Source organism: Paramormyrops kingsleyae, chromosome 10 (genome assembly GCF_048594095.1).
Source record: "Paramormyrops kingsleyae isolate MSU_618 chromosome 10, PKINGS_0.4, whole genome shotgun sequence".
In the NCBI taxonomy this organism is placed as follows: Eukaryota; Metazoa; Chordata; class Actinopteri; order Osteoglossiformes; family Mormyridae; genus Paramormyrops; species Paramormyrops kingsleyae.
In genome coordinates, this window is record NC_132806.1 from 25824990 (window position 1) to 25844912 (window position 19923).

At 40.7% G+C, this 19923-nt stretch overlaps 1 protein-coding gene across 9 annotated transcripts; it reads left to right on the forward strand.

The window, feature by feature from the left end:
* Window positions 1-1329: 1329 nt before the first annotated feature.
* Window positions 1330-19776, forward strand: LOC111846341 (SLAIN motif-containing protein-like). Of its 9 annotated transcripts, none has more exons than XM_023816427.2 (10): window positions 1331-1464; window positions 1605-1767; window positions 3868-4493; window positions 10046-10185; window positions 11266-11403; window positions 13739-13879; window positions 14272-14586; window positions 16048-16191; window positions 18273-18579; window positions 18965-19776. In XM_023816427.2, exons 2-10 carry the CDS (start codon window positions 1741-1743, stop codon window positions 19029-19031), a joined length of 1905 nt encoding a protein of 634 aa, XP_023672195.1. In that variant the 5' UTR covers window positions 1331-1464; window positions 1605-1740; the 3' UTR covers window positions 19032-19776. The 9 variants fall into 9 exon arrangements, with proteins under 9 accessions (XP_023672204.1, XP_023672195.1, XP_023672196.1 ...); XM_023816428.2 differs by having other exon boundaries at window positions 1353-1464; window positions 1678-1767; XM_023816436.2 differs by lacking the exon at window positions 11266-11403 and having other exon boundaries at window positions 1330-1464.
* Window positions 19777-19923: the final 147 nt, after the last annotated feature.

The following is a 19923-nucleotide window of genomic DNA, read 5'->3' on the forward strand; positions in this document are numbered from 1 at the left end:
GTGTAAGCATCCCCATTCTTTTATGGAACTCCCACAATACTAATATAAATGTAAATAAAAATGTATTTTCAAAAGTCACTAAAAGTGAGTTTCATGTATTTTTCTATGGAAAATATGCACATGTACCCCATTGCAAGGTGTTGCACCCAAATTATTCAATATTTATAGGCCACTGACGTGATCTAAGTTTCTGGCCAAAACGTCGAAATACCCACACTATCTTCAGACATCTTGCCTCTACATATATGCCTAGAAAGTCGGGCACACACATTACCAGCGAACAGACATACGTGCGCGGACACGATTAGATGTCTTGGTATGCATACCTGCAGCAACAGACAGACAGAGATAGACAGGTATTTTAGTGATTCCATGGAAAAATTAGGCATCCAGTATCTATATACATACAAAAGATCAGACCTCTATGCATGTGTGATTGGATAATGGCTCTATTTTCTGTCTCGTTTTTCTCCTTAGAGCGATATTTGTTTTGTATTAGGTAGATGAAACAGACTCTAGTTTTTATGAACATTGCAAAATGAGGTGATTAAAATACTGCAAGGTTACTACCATGCAGGTAGTCATATTAACCTATCATCACATTTGTATTTCATCATAATGTTTACTAAAATTCTAACCGCCACACAATCGAAATCGTTTATAAATGTCTTCTCAAAAACACTGATACAGCGTAACTCAGAAAATTAAAACCTATCTGGATCGCCACACCCTATTTCCCCTTGCAAAGCTAAAACGGCGTGAAAGCATTATAGGTGGAAGCATTGTGTTACAAGGACATCTGCCGTTCAAGAATGACACTGCAAATTACGCCATTAACGTATTTTAAAAGAAATGCTGTCTCCAACTCAGTATCTTAAAAAATAAATACTCTTTTGTTATTATATGCAGAACTGCATGTCCATGCGACATAATATGATTATTAAAAGACTATTTCATTTGTTTTTGAACTATATTGCAATTGTTTGCTATTGCTTTTTGAAATAAAATTCTACGTTTTATTAATCGAATTCATAATCGAGATGAGGGAGGATCGGCGGCGCAGCGGGTGGCACTGTCGCTGCAAACCTCCAACCATAACCTGTGGGATCTCCTAAAGTGTGAATTCCCCACCCAGTGTTTGTGAAACTTTTAAATGCAACCGCAGTGGCGCATGTAAGCCCAAGCATGTAAAACCCCCGATGTCCTCATCCCCGTCAGGTAATCTAACCATGGCTCTGTACTGGTTAAACAGTTGGAGGATGGATAAGAGAAACGAAGGGTGCTGCCACCATCTGGCAAGAATATATATTGCCGTAATGAATTGTGAATTCTTCTAGGTTTCTGTTTTATTGACGGAAAACACTGAGCGACAACATACAACATACCCACCTGAAGCTATCTGAAATCTGTATTTATACATTAAATGTTAATCACCTTTTCATAAAAGTGTTAAATTGAGAACAGGTAATAATGAATTGTACAATCGTACAAAACAGATTGACAAAGTAAATGAAACCTTGTAAACTGGATTTGACAGATTAAGACCTATGCAGAAAGCGCAATCTGCACTGTAGGTTGTGTTCATTTTTTTCTCACCGCTTTAGAAAATCCAGTGAAATCGGCCGCTTATGTGAAAACGCGGGCTCAAGATTCGCTGACACTGGTTTCCTTTTCGAGAGATCAGACGATGCAGTCACACTGGGGTTTCGCCATAAACCTTCCCAGCTGAACTATGCGACGATGGACTTAGATGCCGTTATACAGTCGGTACGTATTATGTGTGAAAACAAAGAGCTGCATGGAGCGCACCCCCCAATCCCCCCCCAGGTTGAATAGGCTAAGCGCTGTACTCGAGCCCGCCCCCTTGTTGCTAGTAGCGCAGAATCAGCCGTTAGCGACGCGCATCGCCACACGGAGGAGACGCTCAGATCGCCGGTCAGTTTCGCTGTTGTTTAGTCCGTCTTCGTGCAACCTACCAGTTTTTTGTATCCTTAAATTTAATAACTGCATGAGCACTCCCCAACGTAAAATTTTATTATAAGCCGTCGTTCAAACGGAAACGGAACACCGGGCAGAGGTAGGTTTTGTTGTGCCGTTAGCTACGTGGCTAACTGGCTAGTTGGACTTGTGAGTTTAATTCATAATAAGAATTGCTCATGTTTTCCATTAGTCGGCGTTCGGACGTGGTCGTATCGACGACTGTTTGGGTTGTTGGGTTTCGAATGTCCTTTGGATAGATATCTAGTTTTAAAAAAATGTAAGAAACGCCTGGCTGACAGCTCATTAATATAACTAACTAGCTACCTAAGTGTGACCTGAGAAACGTGGGTCGTGCGCGGCCGTCATTGTTGGGAAATGTTAGATGGGTGCAGGTCCAGTTTGAAGCGTACAGTGCCGACGACGTAACTTGGGCTTAGCACAGTTGGCTAGTCCGCCGTCGTTTTTTTTCTTTTGGCTTGGTAGACTAATAAGATTAACTTAACCATCTACAGCGGCTGAGTTGTTTTATCATATGCCGTTTGGTTAGTTAGTCAGCATAACGATACTGCAGCGCGGCCACCGCTAAAGCTATGATGCTATTGGACTCTACAACTGGCATCCAGACTGAGGCGTTAAATGGTTTGGGTGAACTATAGCTACATAACCGTATTAGTTACCCTTCTACCTTTTAATATGCTATTGGTGCTGCCCTCGACTGGTTCGCGTGACTTTAGCTTGATAGCAGATGGGTTTTGTTTTTAATGTAATGTCAGTTTTCCTTGGCTGGAGTTTATCGCAGTTCCCATTACTACCTGGTGAATCCTTAAGGATCAATAAACACCGTCAACATTTTCCATGAAAGGTAGCATATACTGTAAGTTTATTAGAGGAAAGAATACGATGGTATTTTGAAAGACAGGTGTAAAAACCGTCGAGATGTGCTTTGTTCCTGTGTGTGGTCCATCTTAAAGGTAACGTCAATTCAGTTTTGAAGTGTGTGTGTGACATGTCTGGCAGACAATTCTCTGCCCCTCTGATTTGCTTTGCAAAGTGTAGTGCCGAAGCTGGCATGTATGAAGTCTCTCCCATTGAGGAGTGACGTCAGTACCTTATGTGTGCTTTAAATAAGGTTTTCTTACTCTGCATAGTTAACAGCTTTAAATATATATTTTTTTCTGATGTGGGGTTTTGCCGAGGTGGCATTTGGGACCGTCTAAAGTAAGGCAAACACAAGAAATAAGAAACATTAAAGTTTACATCCACGTTTTGACTCTAGGTACAGTCCATGTCCTACCATTCTTTCATGTCACATCACGGGAGGCAAAGTCATTCGTCAGCAGCTACCTCCCAAAAAACTGTAACTCCACTTATGGTTGGCAGTGCTGCCCTGAGATGCAGTCTTTCAGTTGTGTCTTTACTTGTCAAGTTGCATGTTACCTGTACTTTGTTCAACAGAAGTTATTTTGAAGCAGTTTTCTGAAGCTACATCTTTGGCGTCTCCTGAAAACCTCTGGAGGAGAGCAGATGCTCATATCTGCTCACAATTCATAATTATTTCCTAAAATTCCTACATCAGTGCTCACCCATTGGCATCACATCTGCCAACACGGTGCAACTGGAGCCTTGTTGTGGTTGGTTTGTTTACTTAAACAACCACTATACCCTTTTATTATAATAAAGGCTGGAATTAACTAGATTCTAATTAGGATCAGGTCTGCATTGTTGCAAAGATGGATAAATTATAAGTAAATGAAAATAGCAAATGGAAAAAACTGATCTGGCTCATATTGAATCTGTCATTTTAGTGCAACTCTTAATCTACCTGTAGACGTGATTAGGTTAGCTTGGTCCAATTTGACTTCAGTCTTTTCCTGTCTCTCTTTTCAGGGTGTGAAGATGGTGGTACCTGAGAATGGAACTGCGGTCCAACAGGCAGATAATGGTGAATCAAGCAGTTTGGGGGAGACCCCGCAGGCTGGATTTGGCACAGAGCAGGACACGGATGGGAAGGAGCTTGAGGAGGTGCGCAAGCTTCAGGAACTGGTGCGAAGACTGGAGGTTCAAAATCAGACACTGCGCAACAGAGGGGGCAGGGCTAACAGCAACTTGAGAGCAGCTAGCAACATTAATGCCAGGACTCCCACTGAGGAGGTGACTACCTCCCCACTCGTTTTGGAAGACCATGTCAAACTTGGCAGCAGGGGCTTGGAGCCATCACCTCGGCCGGACAGCAACAGTAGTAGCAACGACAGCAGTAGAGATGTGTCCCCCCTCCCAGATACCTGTAGGTTAGAGGATGAGGAGGAAGGGGCACATGAGGGGCACCTTTTGGGCGGTGGGTATATGGCCATACCCTGCAGTAGAACGTCAGGGGAAACATTGTGTCGGACTGTGGACACTGTAGGCCATGAGACTCCTGGTGGGGCAGACACAGGAGCAAATCTGTCTGCGCTAGATGAGGTGGAAGTGCTCAACCTGGAGGAATGTGATGAGATGGAAGAAGAAGACAGCTGGTAGGTGCCTGTTGGGAATATTATTGCTCTTTGCCACGGTTGGTTTCGCTGGGCTCCTCCCTTGACACTGATGCTAGATCATGTTCTACATTCTGCCAAAAGTCAATATTTATTTGCTTGTGCTGGCAGCCTTGTCTAATATATGCATATTGTCAGATGGCCTAGCAGTATGTATGTACACTACAGTTTCAAAACAGGAGTTATGGCCTTTATCCAAAGGATCTTTACATCCCCATATTTCAGGTAAGTATGTAATTATCAGTTTTACTCCTTATTTTCTCAAGAATTATATCACTTTAGTGAAACAGCCAGTAATTATATGAAAGCTCTTTGGGTAGCAGGATTTGGGTTTAAATCACACCTCCACTCTGTGTGTGTGGATTTTGTATGTTCTCCATGTGTTCTACCCACTTTCCCTCCAGGCAGTCCAGTTTTAGAATAGAATCTAAATACATGTACCCATAGTAAGTTTTTCTCAATATCCCTATCCTCAGTCTCATTTTTTGAGTTCTGGTCGTTAATTGAGGCAGTCACACTGGCTGCAAAAGATTTTTGCTTCGTAAATGTCCGTTCACCAACCCCCCCAGATAACTGCTTGGGAGGGGTGCCATTTAATATGCATTCACATAGTTTACATTTTCCTGTTGAGGAATAACTACATTATTGTTCATCGTTTTGCTGCCATGCAACACCTGGTTGGTAAAATCGTGGAAACATCTCTTGCTTATGGGAGGCCACATGGTGGAGTCTGGGAGGTTCAAGTACCAAGACAGCAGTGAGCAGATGAACTGTCTGAGTTGGACTGTGAAAATAGCTGGGCCTTGAAGGCTCCATTGCTGCTTCCAGGCATCTTTGTCTTCCTGTACTCAAGACATTATAAAGCCCAAGTGCTCTAAATAAAACATCCTCTCCCTCATGAGAATCTTAGTGAGCTTGTATCACTACTCTCCTTCTCTCTGAGGTTTTTTGAACTGCAGTACTTTCAAAGTCCTCAGTCTTTTTCAGTGTATCAAGTGTATGAAATGGCAATTAAGATCTTTGTATTTTGATGTAATTTTCAAGTGGCATAATTAGCTCCTTTGTATTGCAGTAGTTCTAGGAGTTGTTGATTGATCCAGCAGAGTTGGCACACATGCACTAAGAAATCCTACACTTTTTCTGGTAACATGTTAGAATAATAGTTTAATGGGTTGTTGAACTCGTGTGCAGTTTCCTTTCTTGTCAGTCATGTTTGCACTGCATGGTCAAACCATTTGCTTATTTGATGTAATTAGTCAGATATGTATGAGAGAGAGAGAGAGTCTTTGGCTCCTTGCGGTGAAACGCTCCAGCAATCTTACTAAAAATCAATGTAAACTCCCCCAATCTGCACTGGAGTGGTGTGGTCTTTGAGGATTGCAAAACTTGCAATGTCTCTATCCTCGTATGCGTGGGAGGATGGGGAAGGAAATTTGATTCTGTGGCTTTGTGGTTATTAGGTTGTATGTAGGGCTGAGCGATATAAACAATATATCGACAGATCTGAATAATTTAAACAACGAGAAACTTTGATAAACAGTCCATAAGGAACGTGGCTTGGTAGCACACATCAGCATCACATCACAGAAACATGCAGTTTCAAGCAATGTTGGTAATGTTTTAAGAATGGACAACCTATGCCCAATAAATGCACAGCAAGGTTTAGTGAGTTGGCAGAGCTACTGTTTTGGTAAAATCATGGAAGGTTTTGTGTATTGTGTATTGTAAAGTCTGCCGAAAACTTGTGCCAACTAAATCTGGAAATGCTGCAAATTTGTTTCACCACTTGAACCATAGCCATACAGTAGAACATACAAAATACAAGTGATCACAGTCAACAACAGCAATTAGGGTTTCAACTTTCAGTCTGAAGAAATACAGGACAAATTGCGTCCTGTATTGGTAAAAAAAAATAGGACACCCTTTTTAAATTTTTCATTACAAGGTGGGTGGCAACCCTACCAGCAATGTCAATCCTGTTCTCTAGAACGAGCATTGAGGCAGTCAGGGAAAAAGTCCAGCAATTAACCATACTGTTGCTGTTTTCTAGTGTTCATTTTTGTATGATTTATTTGTTAAAATTACACTTCAGTTTGCAGTCCATACTAATTTTTGCCTGTTTTCATGTTCCGAATCTGATTAAGGGCAATTTGAGGGAATTTTAAGTAAACATTGAGCCTTGAAGTAAAGAAGTACTTGAATTATATAATGAAGATTATCAATATGGACTGAAAAAAATATTTAATATTATAATTATTGTCCAGCTCTAGTTATACGTCAGAATGATAACATTTGCACCTGACTTTGCCAGCATCGACCCATTGAATACTTTTGAATTGCTCTTACCCATTTGGTACTCAGATGGTGCTGGCACCCTACAAACATCCATCTGTCCATCTTCCAGCTGCTTATACTGGTCAGGGTCACTGAGGGGCCTTGAGCCTCTCCCAGGCAGCATAGGGCATACCTTGAAGTGGATGAACTTGCATAATTGCTGTAATGTTTTTTGGAAATCTATTTCACTTCACTCTTTTCTCTCCTTAGTATTGTTTTACTCATCAAAGAATTAAAGTAAAGCAGTGGCGGTACTCTCAGGTTTTATGAGGTCCGCTAACTGTGCATGTCCTTCACACATCTGTTACTTTCCCATTATTTTTGGTTGGTTCATCTGTTTCTCCCGGGTAGATATGACTTTGGTCCCATCTATAAAAGGATGAATTATGTCAAGGAGTAGTTCAGTAGGCCTTCTGTTGATTAATGTTTTTGGAGTGTGATGTTCATGACTGTGTTCTCAGGAGGCAGCTGTACATCTTTCATTTTGTAATTGGTGGTCAGTGAAAATTCTGGGCCTCTACAGTGGTTGGACAGCAAAGAGTTTGGCGTTTCTGTAAGGAATAGAAAAGTAAAGACTTTGTGAAATCCAATTGTCCTTAAGAGAAGTGGCTAATTTGGTAGCCTGGAAGCTGGTTCATGCCTCTCTGCCCAAGTGCAACACTTGCGTATCCACTCTACATATGCGTATACGGAAACGTTTATAGTTCTCCGGTCAAGCCACGTAATTTGCACATGCACACAACGTGTTGTACTTTGTTACTATTATCCATCCATCCATTTTCCAAACCGCTTATCCTTCTGGGTCCTGAGCCTATCCCGGAAGCTACAGGCACGAGGCAGGGAACAACCCAGGAGGGGGGGGGGGGGGGGAAGCCCATCGCAGGGCACACTCACACACCATTTACTCACACATGCACACCTATGGGCAATTTAGTAACTCCAATTAGCCTCAGCATGTCTTTGGACTGTGGGTATATTATTATTATTATTATTATTATTATTATTATTATTATTAATTATTATTCTGATATTCCCTGCACACGTACTACAGCAGTGAGGTTTGTGTCAGTTTCTCTGTGTTACAAATTCAGAGAGCCAGCTCCCTTTTTTTTCCAACTGGCTGGCGTGAGATTTTCAATTTCAGACAAATCCGCACACATACACATGTATGTAACAATTTTATTACCTTGTAAATAGTCTGTAGGGTTTGTAAACTACCCCAGTACACACCAAAAGCATCCATGTTGGTAGTTAAAGTGGATGCTAGCGAATCAATCATGCGCAGTGTGTTCTGAGCCACACAGACACAAATTTGGAATGCAGCAGAATTTTGTCTATAGAGGAGCACAATGACATCAAACGTGTCATAAACGTTCGAGCGAACATATCCACTAGTACACTTACGGAGTATGAACCATTCTTGAAGTTTAAACATATTCTGCATGAAAATTTTACCTGGAATCTCAATTTCATTTGCTAAGTATGTGCTTTGCAAGAACAAAACATAAAACTTCATCTCAGAGTCATATAGCTAAGGGCATGAAAATGCATGAAGACAGAAGGCTTTCACATAATATCAGTACATATTGAATAACAGACTGCTTTTTATAAATTCAGCGTGGAGCCTTAGTGTAATAGTTTTTGTGTTTTGCAGTGCTCTGAATGTTTAAGAAAGTTACCCTCTGGCATTTTGAGAACTCGCACAAGCAGAAAGCAAAAATGGGTCACAGTCCTTTTTATTGCAGTGGATTAATAATACCTACTTGAACAAATTAAGCATAATATTCTTGAAATATATATGAAATAAACATCAAAGCATTTTGTAAAGTACTCTCTTTTGCATTTCATGTAATTTGAATAGCATCCTAATTGTGATACTGTATTTTGTTCTTTTATACAATTGATTCCATTCTTTTCTATAATCTATAATCATCTGTGGCTCCTGAGGGGTGTAATCTCTTTTGCCGCTATTCCACTGGTATACAGGAACCAAGCTGTACCACGAAGAGAGAGTTTCAGCACAGTTCTAGCTCACTTTGCTTTTCCTCTGCAGAAGGGTTAGCTCAATAAAGGCGTTGCTGGGTTTGGAGAGCAACAGTGATGTAAAATGGAAGAAACACTTATTTACTGTTCACATGATGTACATCATGATTTTCTATGTGCTAATTTCCCCCAGCATGTCTGTTAGAATTGTCGTCTTAGTAGTAGTAGTACTAGTAGTGAGCAAAATAATCTCAAAGCTTCAGGTATTCTCATGTCTTGTTTGAGAGCAAGTGCTGTTTTGTCTGCTGACTGTAATGCCATGTCACGGTTCACCCAGGACAAAATTGACAAACCAGCAACGAAATGCTTTTTTTTTTTTTTCTTTACATAATTAGTTATTCAGTGGGCAGAGCATGGGATTATGAAAATTAAAAAAAAAAAAAAAAAAAGTGTTTGTAATCTCCCCCTGCTCTGGCCCTGTAAGCTGATTTGGGCGCATGTGATCCTGTTGCAGATAGGATTGCTTGCTGTGTTTTACAGTACTGGCAGGGAACACAGGCTGTTTCTGCCAGACTCATCACTGATTAGCTGTGCGAAAGAGTGCAGAAAGCTGTCAGCACAGATGATGGCTCTTCATTGGAGTCAGCATCCAGTTTTTAACTAGCAGAATGTTTTGTTTTCTCTGAATCACATTACTCTTAAAAGCCGTTTACTCAGCAGTGACCAAATTCAGCCTCGCCAGTAATGCCTGAGGTTGCCAACAGCAATAAGAAAATTAGACCAAGGTTACACCCAGTACTCAAATAGAATTGTTGGCTCTAATACCTGTGTTGTCATTTTTGTTGTTCTCCCCATAAGAGAAAATGCATTTTAACAGAGTCTTGGATGATGACAGCTTAATCTGATTATTTTGAGATTTTCATGTTTCTTTGGACGAGTTGTTCTTACCTTACGGTTATTTGGACACATAGCACAGAGTGTCTGTTCTTATAGTATGTGGGACAAACCAGCTGGTTTCCCCTATTGCTCCTACAGACTGCTGCTCTTCATTTGTCTTCATTTGCTTTTTGAACTTTTTCTTTCCCCTCCTGATAGCATAACCGGTTCATTATTTTGCCATGTCATCTGATTTTCTGGTACTGAGATTTTTTAATCTTGTGTGTGTGTGTCTGTGTGTGTGTGTGTGTGTGTGTCTGTGTGTGTGTGTGTATGTGTAGGTTGTATGTGTCTCCAAAGAAGCAGGTGTTGGCAGAGGAGAGGCCAGAGTCTCCTCTAAAGTGGTGTAGGAAGGTGTTGGATCACCCCAGCCCAGAGACTGAGGTGGCCTGCCGCATGCTTATCAACCGCCTGGACCAAAGTAAGTCCTCACCCGTGTGAAATGCATTTGCTTGCCACAGTAATGATCTCATGTGCTGTCATAGGAAGGGAATACAAGGCTTCCCCACAACTCCTTTTTTCCCCATCCATAACCTGTTAAACATATCCATCCTTTCTGCATAAGACATTTCTAAAAATGCCTGTAAAACAAAGTAGATGCTAGCAATTTACCTTCCATGGGAGTAGAAGTGGTACCTTTCCTGCTACTCGTAACCATCAGATCATTGTTGTTCATTTGTGAGACAGGTCAGAGTTCTCTTACTCTGTGTGCTGCAGTTATTTTACTGCTCAATGACGTTTTTGTGAGCTCAGATGTGCGTGCTCTGTGATACCCACCCAGGTGTGTGTGCTACTCAGCTGACCATTCCATTATGTAATGGCTCCCCCGTGGCTTCCATCACTGCTCTAGTTCCACAACAAATGGTGAAGAGCCCTACCACACCCTCTCTCGGCGGTTAGCTCGGATTACCACAGCCTGGATCAGTTCCCCTTTTGTAATTCTTCTGTAAAACCTGGTCAGCTGTGCAACTGCTTTTTAAAGCAATAACAAAGGAAGCACGATGTAAATGTAACACAAGGTGCAATTGAAGTTTAAAGCAAACATTTGTATTAATGCTTTGCTGCTGCCTCTCATGAGCAAACTGCAATAGTTAATAAGAGGCACCTGTAGTTTGAGGAAAGGTTTGTAGTAATATATCATTTAAACTTGAGTTCCTCCTCTCTTAGCTTTTATGACCCCGTCAAAACACGAATGAAATTAACATCATATCTGTTTGTTTCTCTCAGAAATTTTAAATCTGTCAGTCAGTGTCTCTGGGGAAAAATGTAGAAAAGCCTAAAGTTTTTTTTAAATTCTGTTTTTTACGTGTTATGTCCCCACTCAATTCTGAATGCGTGTTGTGTTTGGTCAAGTCCTGTAGACGGTAGGTATCATTTTTATCAGTTTATTAGCCTTGTTTACATCATGGAAAGAGATGCCCATGGCTTGGGTGCTGCACCGTGAATCAGCCTGAGAATGATCTGGTGTCTGAATGCTTGTGATGTGTCTTCTCTCCTCCAGCCACCCGATGGAGGAACATATATAGCAGCCCCTCTCAGACTGTGGGGCCAGCCTCGGAGTCTGGCCCTGGCACTGCCTTACTGTCGCCTGGGTACCACAAAACAACTAACAAAACACTACTAACCTGTGGCAGCTCAGGTATGGCATGACGTTAACACACTCTGCCCCTTGGTATGTCTGTCATGTTCAAGTTAAAGGGCTCTCTTCTAATGTCCCAGTGGGAAAGTATCTCTGCTATTTGTCTTTGAATCATGCTTCATATTATAGTGTAACTTATGGCTTTGCATCTTAGCTTTAAAGCTTTTAGTGCTTTATTAATTGTGAAATGTGCACCGTCTTAGAATTTCTTGCAATGCAATTTCTTGGAATTCAAGCATTGCAGAGTTTGCATGGAATGCCTTCTCACCTTTTAACTTCTGATTTGAAGTACAGAATGTTTAAAATTGCTAACACTAATACAGGACATTAAGTTTGGCTGCAAGGTCTGTGCATGGCATGATGTCAGACAAATTAGGCCTCTTATTAATTAACCTCTCTGCATGAGCATTTTACAGAAAATCCTCTACATACAACCCTTCAAGATGCAAACTTTCAATGACGTGAACATGCGTGCCCAATAAATTAAAAAAAAATTAATTGTGCCCGAATTTCAAATTTTGTAACAGAGTGTATGTTAGTTCCTGTCTCTGACGCTTGGCAGTGCACAGAACCCACGCTGTTATTTTATATATGCTTAGTCATGGGCAGCCTTTATCCACCACAAGTGTTCATTATTGACTGCATATTTGTGTTGAGTTTTCAGGGCTATTTTAAACCCAAGATGTCGGGAATTAAACAAAAAACAAGGGTTGATCTAGCTGGTAGCGCTAAGATGCACCAGGCTGTTACAATGGAAACGAGAATGGAAGAAAGTTGAACGTTACAAACGCGGTGAAAAGATGGTTTATGTCGCTCATGCATATAATATGAACAAATCCACCATCTGCACGATTTTAAAGAACAAGGACAAGGTAATGGAACGTGAAAAATGCTGTGCCGATGTCATGGACGAGCGTCATCAGCTGGACGCGCAGGCTAACTCTGTCGAACTTGCGAACTTTTGGACTTGTGAACCCACTCTCACAGCAGAACTGGTCTCTTGGGGACTTAGTGTATACCCTTAATTGCTTTGGTTGCTTATAATAAGCCTTTCTGTAGGAGTTAGTATTTTAAAGGCAGCATTGCAGCAGACATGAACACTAGCATAGGATACCAGCTGATTTTAAAAAGTGAATTTTGAAATTGAGCCGATGTCTGTCATTCAAAATTTAAATGTTCTGTCTAGCATCTTTAGCCTCTTATTCTTGTGTTCCTTCTGTGCTACCCTTACTATACCACTGAGCTAGCTGTATGTGGTACAATGCATTTTATTCAGAGAAAAAGATCGTATAACATTTATCAGGGTGTCCGTGGGGTTTTAAAAAGTATTAAAAGGTAGTAAATCACATAAGCAAAAATTAAAGCCATTAAAAAGTATTAAAAGGTATTACACGCAAATTTACGAGATATTAAATTTCAGAAAAAAAAATTTTAACTACAAATTGTCCGTTTGTGTTTTAAAATTTATCTGCTAAATTTCTCGCAAATTATTTTAAATGTGGATTAGGCTCATTCCTTCATTCATAGATGATCTCTGTGATGCTGACGTCATATTCGGTGGTCGAGTGACGCCTTAAAAAGTTTGCGTGCTGAAGTACATGTTGGCTGCTTACACTCAGAAAAGCTAAGTCATAGTCATCATGGGTAAGTGCAAATTTGCACGTAAGTGGTTAGAGGACCCAGCGTTTAAGGACTGGCTAAGGCCGGTAGCAGGAAAATATTGAGAGGGTTACTGATCAGTTTGCAAAAAAAAAACATAAATATCACCTGGATGGGGGTTAGCGCTCTCTGGTCGCATATGCGATGCGCAACTCATAAATCAGGAATGCATGGATGAGAGCAGTTAGTCAACTGGTGCAAATCGACAAACTCAATGAAGAAAAAGCCAAACAATTAAGGCACTTGCCATGAATAGCCTAGTGGATAAAGATATGGACTTGTGACTGAAGAAGTTAAATGCAAGATGTTTTCAAAATCACAGTCACTAAATTTATTCTGTTGACCCATGTTCCCTATTTAAATTCTGTTGTACAGGCCAAAATTGTGTAACATTATAAATCTTTAAATCAATTTGAAACTTGTTTAAAAACGGTTGCAACTCAATGCCGTGCGGGTTTTAAAAAATATTGAGAAAGTATTAAAAAAGGTATTAAAAAGTGTTAAATTGAACCTCTGGATTTCTGTATATACCCTGTTTATAGTCACAACATCTGCTTATACATGCATTTTACATGCATCAGAAACTGGGTATTTTAATATATCCTTCAGTATGAGTGAACTCTGTGTACAGAGGCAAATCCTTTAAGGTAGTATGCTTTCTTCCCTTTGTTCCCAGGTCATATGGGCACGCACTCCGCCTTAAGCTCACAGTCTTCTATAGACAGTGAGTTGAGCACCTCGGATGACTCCATCTCCATGGGATACAAGCTACAGGACTTGACCGATGTTCAGATTATGGCTCGGCTGCAGGAAGAAAGTGAGTGTAGCTGCCTGACTGATCTCGTCTAATAAATTGTTGTAACAAGCCCTCTTGCCCTGTAGTACCTTAGTGCTGTGTTCTAAGATCTGAAAGCATAAAGCAGTCATATAACGCTAATGCCTTTTGACTGCAGTTTGTTCTTTTGTTCTGCAGTATTTATAGGAATGTAATACATTAAGGTTTGTAATAAACAGATATAAAAAGCAGAAACATAATTATTTCTACCAATGTATGTTAATTCAAAAGACTGCTAAGACTAATCTTCCTTAGTCTTAGCAGTGAGCTAACGTTAATAGTCTCCTTGGCAAACACTTTGTACCTGTATATGTGTCTGTCTGTCTGTCTGTGTGTGCGTGTACCTATGCGCGTGTACCGTTGCACATACACAGGCCTCAGGCAGGATTACGCCTCCAGCTCGGCCTCAGTGTCACGTCGCAGCTCCAGTGCTTCCCTGCAGTCCTTGCGCCGGGGCACGTACAGCGACCAGGAGTTCGATTCCTACAGCCTGGAGGATGAGGAAGATGGCTGCTTCTCCCTTCCCCAACGCCTGCATCGCTACTCCCCCTCCCCGCTGAGCTCGCCCCGCTGCCAGTCCCCCAACACCCTGGCAGAGTATAGCCGCCTGAGTGCCCAGCGTACCCGCACCCCTCGGCGCTCCTTACAGGGTCCCGGCTCCGAGCTTCTCGCCTTTGCCCAGACCGAGGGTATGTGCAGGGCTCCCCAGTACCACCCTGTACTCCTAGCTTGGGCAGTATGACAGTATTACGGTACACCCCAGTATTAATACATAACATCACCCTGTACTCCTAGCTTGGGCAGTATGACAGTATTACGGTACACCCCAGTATTAATACATAACATCACCCTGTACTCCTAGCTTTGGCAGTATGACAGTATTACGGTACACCCCAGTATTAATACATAACATCACCCTGTACTCCTAGCTTGGGCAGTATGACAGTATTACAGTACACCCCAGTATTAATACATAACATCACCCTGTACTCTTAGCTTGGGTGGTATGACAGTATTACGGTACACCCCAGTATTAATACATAACATCACCCTGTACTCTTAGCTTGGGCGGTATGACAGTATTACGGTACACCCCAGTATTAATACATAACATCACCCTGTACTCTTAGCTTGGGCGGTATGACAGTATTACGGTACACCCCAGTATTAATACATAACATCACCCTGTACTCTTAGCTTGGGCGGTATGACAGTATTACGGTACACCCCAGTATTAATACATAACATCACCCTGTACTCTTAGCTTGGGCGGTATGACAGTATTACGGTACACCCCAGTATTAATACATAACATCACCCTGTACTCTTAGCTTGGGCGGTATGACAGTATTACGGTACGCCCCAGTATTAATACATAACATCACCCTGTACTCCTAGCTTGGGCGGTATGACAGTATTACGGTACACCCCAGTATTAAAACATAAGACTTTTCAATACTGAAAAAAATATAGATGCTCTTTCTATGAAATTGATATAGAGAGGCGATGCACTGTACATTAGCTGAGATTGGAACCTTGGAAGTCTTAAAAAAAAGAATAATGCGCATGCATAGGTCAATGCCACAAAAACAATCTGCTGTGAATGCACTGCAAACTGTTGGCGCACGTGTGGCATACGTGAAACATAGTGCGCATGCGGCCACAGATCAGGGAGTGACACTGGTGTCAATAAACAAAGGGTGATATTTTTAACTCGTTAACAAGGAGTTGTCTCCTCATTTTACTTGCGCTCAACTACCACACTGATGAGCCTGTTCGGGCTATCTCCGATTCTGGTGTCTACAGTAGCCTACATGATTTATGTCATTTATATATATATACACACACACACACCGTCAGAAGAAATATACCGCCCAAGCCTACTTTTAACAGGCATCCACCTAATCAAATAAAGTGTTCCTGGTTCCCTGCTCATTTGAGGGTTTTCATAAATTTTTTATATTTGTTCAGTCTTATTTTTATTTAAATATAGAGCATTTTCATTTTATTTTTGGTAGACAAAACATGTTCAAATAGTTTGTCTGGGAAAATTCTTGTAAGTTTATTTGCCATGAAATACGGGTGTAGTGTTATTCTCCATCTGGCTGGGAACGCCTTTGTCAGCGAGGCCTTGCTGTGTGTGGTTACAGATGAGTTAAGGCACAGCATGCCCAACCTGGCACCACGCACCAGCCTCCGCTCTCTCGAGGCAGTGAGGAATAGCCGTAGCATGGAAGCCAACCTGCAGAGTCCAGGCAGCCGGATGTCCCGCCTGCCCCACTCCTCCAGTATAGGTCTGTACCACACTGTGCTTCACTTCCCTCTTATAGAGGTCTGTACCATGCTCTTGCCCCTGTGGTATAGGTCTGTACCACTCTTGCACCAGTTATTTGAGTTTTGCTAGTAATGCCGTTGGGGTTGCCACGGTTAGTCAACATAGTCGATGACGTTAATGCTGAAAATGCATCGACATCAATATTTTATATTGACGCATCGTTTTTTAGATATTTTTATGCCTCAATATTTTATATCGATACATTACTTTAATTAAATTACCATTATGATTTTTAAAATGTTTCAATTTATTATAACAAATGTTTTCCTTTAATATCACTATGTAATTATGGGAGTAGTTCATATTATCACAAAACAAATAGGTGTTTTTACAGTGTGCAAAGTTCGATGGCATACTACAAGGGCACTAGTGTTGTATACGAGCACCTGAAGAGAACACACAGGTGCTATTCTGGACTGCCAGAATAAGCAAAACAAAATTAACTTAAACAGTCTATTTGATTTTCTGAAGGAAAATAAATCATTTAGATTAACCAACCAATTGGTAAAATAGTCAATAGATTAATCTATAGAAAAATGGTCATTACTGGAAGCCCTAAATGCCATATGCAAAACATTACTCTCAACAGTTTAAGGAATATAGGTTTCATGAATATTACTTCCTCTGATTAAACAAATTGTGGTCATCATGTAATGAATGGTCACGTGGCTGAAAAAATATTCAGTCTAAATGGGAAAGATGCACATGCAGTTTTTAAATGGCTTATACTGCACCACTTATACAACATTTGAACTTGCATTGCCCCAAATTTTCATTGTACATAATAAATTTATTTGTGAAAACCTTTGGCTCCTGAAGAGTGAACCAGATAGACTGGATCTGTAATTGAGGATTCAATGATGGGTGTGAACACCGTGGGTCATCAGATTTAAAAAGAAAAAGAAAGATTCTACGATTCTAGTTGACCTCCCAGACTGAACTTATATTGTAGCCTCTTAGTGAGTACATACACCTGTGTTTAGGTAAAAGTATAGGTGGGTGTGGTTCTGCAAATACAGAAAGGACAATACTGAAGTAGTGTGTCATACTCCAATGTGATACAGCACTAATAGGTCACACAATACCAACATTTCTATAACAATACTGTATAAGAAGACCTTTTATTACAGAAATATGTTCCCTCTTTTCAACAGGGATCTACCTATAATAGAGAGAGGTTGAGTAGTGGTGATATAGACTTAACTATTCTGCATCAATGATGGTTACCATAATAGCCAAAAGTAGTTATACATTAGGTAATACAATACACATGAATGTGATCTAAATAATATTAAATATATGCTATGAATAAAGTAAAAACAGAAGGGTTAGTTGATACATATGCCAGCAACATTTCAAAGGTTAAATACTTGCAGTCAGTCAAATCCAGCTACTTCTAAATCAGAAAAAACAAAACCCATTCACCTCGTCCTTTTTCTCAAGTATTGCAAGCTGCTGGTAATACGTGTGCCTCTCATTGATCCCTTTCATACCCATCTGACCTGAACCATCCTTTTTAACGATACTCACAAAGCAAGCCTTTTTATTCGCATAAAGGTCTATTGGAACAAGAAGCATAACATATAAAGAGGGTATGTACAAATAACTATTGTGACAAGTAGAATAGTGCTATGGGGAATAAGGGACTTTTATAAATTAATTATTTCAAGCTTTGGTCTGCAATACAATACAGCTTGCAATGCAATACAAAACTCCAATAACAGGAACCTACATCAGAATCACTAATGATGTGGCAGTGATTTATGCTGTACTGTACTGCCCTCTTAGGGGCCCTATATGAAACAATCACTAGATTATTAAAATATTTTTCTCTTCTACAAAATGATATTAAAGTCATTTGAAATTTCTTATGCATTTACCAATACCTGTGGTTTTGCATCTGGTATAAGGAAAATATCTAAACGCATTGTTTTACTCCTGCATTAGTATCCCTTGCCTTGTTTCATACAATCCTATTAATTCCTGGTTTTATTTTTTATTTCTTGGCTGACCCATGCAAATCCATGACTTCTTCCCCAGGTGTATCTTCCACAAGGCTACGTAGCAATGGTCAGTCTCCCCTGTCTCTCCGCGCCCCTGTGAAAGCTTTGAGCCCGGTAGGCACCATGACGGGAGTGCGGCAACCACAGAGGGCTCACACCGTGACTCAGGAGGGACCCTTGGGCGGCGCACACAGGGGCCAGTCACCAGGCCCTTCCAATGGCGGAGCTTCATCAGCCACTCGGCTTACTACTGTGACAAATAGGAGTGCACCAGGCAGGGCGCGGAGCTCACTGGGAGGGTCTGGGGCTGCATCTCGAGGAAGACTTGCCCAACCCACCAGGAGGTAGGGTATACCAGAGAAGGTCAGACAGAGACTACAGTCCATTTAGAAGGCTTGTTTTATACAAACTAAAGATAAGGAAGCAGAAGATTTAGTTTCATTGTCAGCCAGCCAAAGTTGTCGTCGTTGGTTAAAACTCTTATTTTTAAACTCACTCTGTAAGCTGTAGTGTTCAGGTATGGGAGTTCTTCATATCAAAATCAGTTCAATGAATGTGACCATGCTGGAATTTTAGTTACTTGTATAAGATTAGATTTTTCATGATACTATTTAACAGGTAAAACGTAATTGTATATAAATGTATTTTTTAGAAAAGAAAAAAGTATGATACAATACTGAAACCTGATTAAAATGCATCAGATAACGACCAAATAATTCCTTTTGACAGGTCTCTAGGGTTGACCAAATCATGCAGACCTGTCGCCGATGAGTCATGGAAGGACGGCTGTTACTGAGCCCTAAGAATTTCTGTCAATCCGTTTGTCACAACACCAACTTACTGCCTCCCAACAGCAGATCCCCAGCAGGCTGGGAAACTGGCTGCTCCACACTTCATGAAGGACAAGTCATGGAATTAACATGGCCAGAACAGACTCTTTGGAAGAGTCATTCAGTGATGCAGAGACTAGAAACTGACAAAATGGCAGCCAGATTGCATCGTTTTTACAGCATAGTTCTGACATGTTGGAGTGATTGTTAAAGTTGAAGTAGTTCAAGTTGTGACGTTTAGGTTATTTTTAATTCTATGTTTTCATAGGCTATCAGAATTATATACATTTACCATGATATGTTTTATGTAAATTTTGTTTGCATACAATGTTCTAATCATAAATGGACATATATCTTTATGGCATTGTAAGAAAATTGCATCTCACCCTTTTTGGGTCTTTGAGAAATGAAGGATAATGTGGGGGGGGGGTCTTTTACCATGGCTATCTGTGTTTTCCGACAGTACAATGTCTTGTAAACTAATTTCAACTGATTTTTTTAATGATGATGCTGACATTTACTTCATAAATCTACATTAAGTTATAACAGTACAAAAGCCTGGGTCTGGTACTTAAAACACCTGTTTAGTGCTTCATGGTTTGGTATTAAATGTTGGTTTTTGATATAGCAATAATCACATTACAGCAATTTGAAGATACACAAAATGTAAGCTCAAATGGCAACTGAGAATTAAAACTTACTGTAAATACAGTTTTTGAATCTTTTTCCTCGTGTATTTTGTTAGCATGTGGATCACCACTGTCGTATAGTGTATTGAATTATGTCACCAAGCTCGTCTAATCAAGGTACGCGGTAAGTGGCGGTGTCTAGGACCCTGTTTCTGTGTGGCGGCAAACG

Coding starts and splice junctions, on each gene's coding strand:
- LOC111846341 (XM_023816427.2), top strand. CDS start 1,741: ATGGACTTAGATGCCGTTATACAGTCG. Junction 1,768..3,867: donor TAGATGCCGTTATACAGTCG/GTACGTATTATG, acceptor CTCTCTTTTCAG/GGTGTGAAGATGGTGGTACC. Junction 10,186..11,265: donor TATCAACCGCCTGGACCAAA/GTAAGTCCTCAC, acceptor TCTCTCCTCCAG/CCACCCGATGGAGGAACATA.